The sequence below is a fragment of the Echinops telfairi genome, unplaced genomic scaffold, assembly GCF_000313985.2.
Source record: "Echinops telfairi isolate 266 unplaced genomic scaffold, ASM31398v2 ScPeMD7_7459;HRSCAF=8497, whole genome shotgun sequence".
NCBI classification, from domain to species: domain Eukaryota; kingdom Metazoa; phylum Chordata; class Mammalia; order Afrosoricida; family Tenrecidae; genus Echinops; species Echinops telfairi.
The window spans coordinates 5412587-5417696 of NW_022111359.1; the positions used below are offsets into that span (position 1 = coordinate 5412587).

The 5110-nt window shown below is 57.7% G+C and overlaps 1 protein-coding gene across 1 annotated transcript in view; it reads right to left on the minus strand.

Annotated features, from left to right (window-relative positions):
- PLIN3 (perilipin 3) overlaps positions 1 to 5110 on the minus strand; it is a 44417-nt gene that overhangs the window by 37160 nt on the left and 2147 nt on the right. The window contains exons 3-5 of the mRNA XM_045300059.1: positions 4961 to 5043; positions 2736 to 3033; positions 1001 to 1212 (exon numbers count right to left, since the gene is read on the minus strand). Of these exons, the coding sequence (XP_045155994.1) occupies positions 1001 to 1212; positions 2736 to 3033; positions 4961 to 5043 (593 nt within the window). The remainder of the gene's footprint in view (positions 1 to 1000; positions 1213 to 2735; positions 3034 to 4960; positions 5044 to 5110) is intronic.

Sequence of the window (5110 nt, forward strand, 5' to 3'; positions counted from 1 at the left end):
CTGGGTCAGGGACTCGTCTGCACAGGGTTTCCCAGAATGCACATCTTCACAGGAGCAGACAGCTTCAGCTCTCTCTCCTACGCTGGGAGCAGCTGGTGGGTTAGGAGAGGGGTCCTCAAACTACAACCCTTGGGCCACATGTGGCCCGCCGTGGACATTTCTCTGGCCCACCGGGTGTCTTTGCCGTTCGTTTTTTTACTTCAAAATAAGCTATATGCAGTGTGCATAGGAATTTGTTCATAGATTTATTATTCTTCTTATTATTATTATAGTCCAGCCCTCCAAGGGGTCTGAAGGACAGTGAACTGCCCCGTTTAAAAAGTTTGAGGCCCCTGGGTTAGAACCTCAGACCTTGTGGTCAGTAGCCCAGAGCGTCTGCATACAATAAAATAAAGCTCCCTACCCTGGAATCAGTTCCAACTCATGGGGACCCTGTCCGGGGTTTCCGGGGCAGTGAAATGTTATGGGGCACACAGCCTCAACTTCCTCCTACAGAGCTGCTGGCGGGTTTGAACCGCTGGACCCGTGGCTGGCCATCCAGTGCTTACTCAGCCGTACCACCAGGGCCTCAGTGCTTCGGTACCAGGGACACAGTGGGCTGGGGTGGGGGGGCATCCTATTGGACCACAGTCTTTGGAGATAAAGTGGCTGCACATTCTCTGTCGTCCCTCCCACCCAGGTGACCAGAGCGGGCCAAGTAACTAGCTTTGGGCCTGAGCCCATGGAGACTTAAACCGTGAGAACCACTTGTGCGTCGGACCCAGAGCCCTCCAGTGAAAAGCCTCAGCTAGCCTGTCGCGGGTAGGGGGGGGCGGGGGCGGGCGGAGAGCAGACGGTGCTGCCCAGCCTCGAGCCAGCTGGCAACATCGACATGCTATTGTTTTTAGGCCACTAAGTCCCGGGGCTGTGTGTTACGCAGTGGACACTGACGGACAAGACCCGCTGTGCTGCGGGGGAGGGCACGGGAGTGTGTGTGTGTCCGTGTGCGCGCGTGCCTCACCAGGCTAAGTGCCTGCGACAGCTGCAGCAGGGCGTCCTGGGCCCTCTGTTTGGTGAGCTGCAGCTTGCCCAGCGAGTGCTGGTAGGCGCGCTGGCGCAGCCGTGACGAGAGCGAGCCCAGGCGCACGAAGTAGCTCTGCTGCTGCCGCTGCTGCTGCACAGAGGCGGTGTGCACGCCGCCGCCCTCCTCCTCCAGGGCTGTGGCGATGTCGGCTGCGAGGGGCGGGAAGAAGATCCAGAGAACGTTCAGACCCTGCCCTGCCCCTGCCCCCCCACACACACACCTCCCGTCCGCACCCAACCTGGGGCAATTGTACCATTAGGGTTCAAATCCCAGCCCTGCCACTTACAAGGGGCCACAGTGGCACAGGTGCTTCAGCACTCGGCTGAGGCCCGGGCAGCCAGTGCGGAAGAAAGGCCTGGCAACCTGCTCTAGGAACCCCTGGAGGAGCTTGAGGACACCCCCCCACCCCACCCCCCGCATCCTTGATGAGCCCCAAGAACCTCAGGGAGGAATGTTACCAATAAAAAGGTGTGTTGTCACTCACACCCACTCAAAAAAACACGTGTCAGACTGGGGAGGCCAGGATTCTCTGTCACATCATTACGCTCCATTTGGTGAACTGATGTAATTCTATCCCAGGTGATAAATCCTAATCTCTGTCTAGTATCTTAAAGACTTGAAGATAAAGAAGCAGCCATCTAGCTGAGAAGCAACAAAGCCCACATGGAAGAAGCACACCAGCCTGTGCGATCACGAGGGGCTGAAGGGATCAGTTATCAGGCATCAAAGAACAAAAATTCTTATCATTGGGTGCACACCTGCATGATTCGATCAGTGAAGACAAGTGGGTGCATAAGCAAATGTGGTGAAGAAAGCTGAAGATGTCCGGCTATCAAAAGATATAGCGTCTGAGGTCTTAAAATGCTGACCTCTGTGATGTTTCTGAAGCGGGATTAGAGGTAGTGATGCCACCCGGGCAGGATGTAATCTATGGACCTAGGTCAACGCGGGTTAATTTTTTTTTTTTTTTTTTGAGATTTAAGTACACCCCAGAGTGGCATCTGTTTATTGGATCCTCAATAGAGAAGCCATCGAGGGAGGCGGGAGCCCCGAGGACAGTGGGTGGCGGAGAGGGGTACCTCGACTCAGGTGCTTATGGGGGACCTCTGGCTGCTGGGGATGGAGAAAGCCAGGGGACCATGGTGGAGGAAACATCACTTGGTGCAGGTTGGACCAAGTGCGTGGATTCTCGTTTACACAGAGAGCAAGGCCTGCTATCGCCTGGCAGAGGACACGGCTTGTGCAAAGGCCCTGGGGAAGGACCAGCCTGGTAAGGTGGAGGAACAGTGAGGAGGCTCTTTGTGGCAATCATGTAGAGGAGGTGACAGGGAGAGAGGAGGAGCGGATGAAGAAGGGTGTGCAGGTTCTTGTGGGCCGTGGGCAGGGCTTGGGCTTTTACTCAGTGAGGGGGGAGCCCTGGAGGGCTGCAGGCAGAGGAGGGACGGGTCTTGATTCAAAGGCTTACGGGCACCCACTGGCCACAAGAGTGAAGGTGGGAGTCGGGGTGATGGTGGGGCTGGGCCAGGTGGATGTGAGTACTCTGGTCCAGGTGGGCATGGTGGGGACGACAGAGGACAGAGGGTGTGATGGCAGGGGAGGAGGGATCGCCTTTAGATGTCCCAGAGAGGCCTCAAGGTAGATGTGTGGAGAAGGGACCCCAAGGGGCACTCACCCAGTTCTTTGTCGGTCATGGGCAGGTGGTTATCCATCCACTCCTCCGACCTGCCGAGCACCGTGTCTACCCCGCTCAGGACCATCTGGCCCATGCGGGACTCCATGACTGAGTGGACCCCGCTGGTCACCATGGACTTGGTCATGTCCACGCCGCTCTGCACAGTGCCCCGGGTGGCGCCCACTGCCTCTGTCACACGGCTGGCCACGGTGTCCTTGGCACTGGATACTGTGTGGGTCACCATTTCCCGGGCACCGGACACTTTGGAGGAGAGGAGCTCCTTGGTGTCTTCCAGGACCTGGGGGGCAGCAGGTGCCTGCGTCTTAGGGGCCCTTCCCCACACCCCAGCCCCCACGGAGACCAGAGGGAGGTGTTCCATCTCCCAGCGACTCCACCGCGGGACACAGAAAGTCCGCTGTCTCAGTGCACACCGTGTGCTCCGGAGCCTAACGCCCGCATCCGCCGCCGCTCGGGAGCCCGCGTGTGGGGTCACCTAGTCAGGTGGCAGCTCTGGTCGGCTGCGGGCGTCGGGGTCAGCAGCCTGTGTGTCTAGCTCGTGCTGGCCCTGGCCCGAGTCCCAGCTTGGAGGACATGCCTTCCCACACCAGGTACTGCCTGCGACCCCCGAGCTAACCCGGGGCCTGGAAGGAGCCAGCCTGGCACAGTCCAGTCATAGGCTGGACAACCTTCTGGTCACTCCGAAGGAATGCTTGCCTCCTGGGCCCGCCAGTCCCTAAAGGGACATGTCCTGGCTGCTCCTGCCCAGTCTCACGAGAATTCGCGGGAACTCTCCTCCAGTCCAAGCCCTGGTAAGAGACCGGTTCAAGTCCTGCCTCGTCATTCCCTAGCTGGGCCCCTTTGTGCATGGAGTTTGTGTCCCGGCTGGCCCGGGCTCCACGGGGTTTTCAGTGGCTGCTTTTTGGGAAGGACACTGCCGGGCCTTTCTTCCAAAGTGCCTCTGGATGATATTGAAACCTGCAACCTTTTTTTGTTTTTTGGGGGGTTCACAGCCAAGAGCTTAACTGTTTGTACCAGCCTCGGACACAAGCAGCTGTCTGGTTCTGATCCCCAAACCAGACTATCAACTCCACTAAGCCACGGCTCCCTGCTCTGGCTAGTGGCTTGGTGCACAGGGTGATGGTGAGAGATTGTGCCAACCAGGTACTCCTGGGTAAGGGGGCAGTGGAGGCCAAACCATCAACTAAGCACAGCCTGTCTGTTCACACTGCCCTGGTGTCACAGGCCTGTCTCTGGAAGAGACGGAGAGATCGAGCAGAGTCTAATCCTCCCAGATCTCGCCTGTCTGGTTTCTCCATCTCCTGCCGAGGGAGCTGGAAAGAAGGTCCTGTTACTTCAGGCGGGAGAAATGCAGAAATCCGGTAGGAGCGCCAGTGGCTCCAGGGCAAGAGTGGAGATTCCATTCCCCAGTCCTCACTCAGTCTGCAGCTAGACAACAAGCCGGGTCTCTAAGGGGGGCAATGAGACCGGGAGAGACACACAAGAAAGACAAAGGCAGAACACGCACTGCCATCGAGTAGTGACCCTGGGGGCTTCAGAGACTGTAACTCTTTATAGGTGCAGAAAGCCTCGTCTTTCTCCCACGGAGCAGCTGGTGGTTTTGAACCACTGATCCTGTGCTTAGCAGCCCAATGCATAACCACACGGCCACCAGGGCTCCAACAGTTGATACGGACTCCTTTAATAATCAACCATTGGAGATCAAGAGGGCAGCCTGGCCCAAGGGCAAAGTTCGGAAGACCAGAAGGGATAGGAGAGGAGGATGGAGGCACCCGGGAGGCACGGGAGGAAGTGGCCTGAGCGTCGCTGTGCTCTGTTACAGGGAGAGGCAAGTGTGTGCTCTGTTACAGGGAGAGGCAAGCGAGGAGATGAGACAGAACGTGCTGCGTCACTGAATGCAAAATTGCAAACCTTCACCCGATTCACGATAAAGTTTCTTTCAGGGTGCAAGCGCTTTTGAACAAGCACCGAGTCCCTGGCGTGAATGGTTAACACTCTCGGCAGCGTATGAAAGGCCTGGTGATCTGTTTCCAGTAAATACTCCTGGGGCATGGCTCTGCTGCCAACACACACAGCGGGTGTGTGTGTGTGTGGGGGGTGATGTGTCGCCATGAGTTGGGGTCCATCGGATCCCCGTCTCGGCCGCTGGGTCCCTGTCCCAGCTGAACACCCAAGGAATTTTCCGGGAGAGGAGGGGCACCCCATACCTTCTCAGGGGGCTTCTGCAGGATGGGCAGGTTCTCCTCCAGCTTGTCCAGCCCCTTGTGGGCGTACTCACTGGCAGAGGCAACTGCGGATAGGGCGAGAGAAATAGGGCGTTGCTGGATGGGGTCAGGCACCAATGGGGGGCAAGCACA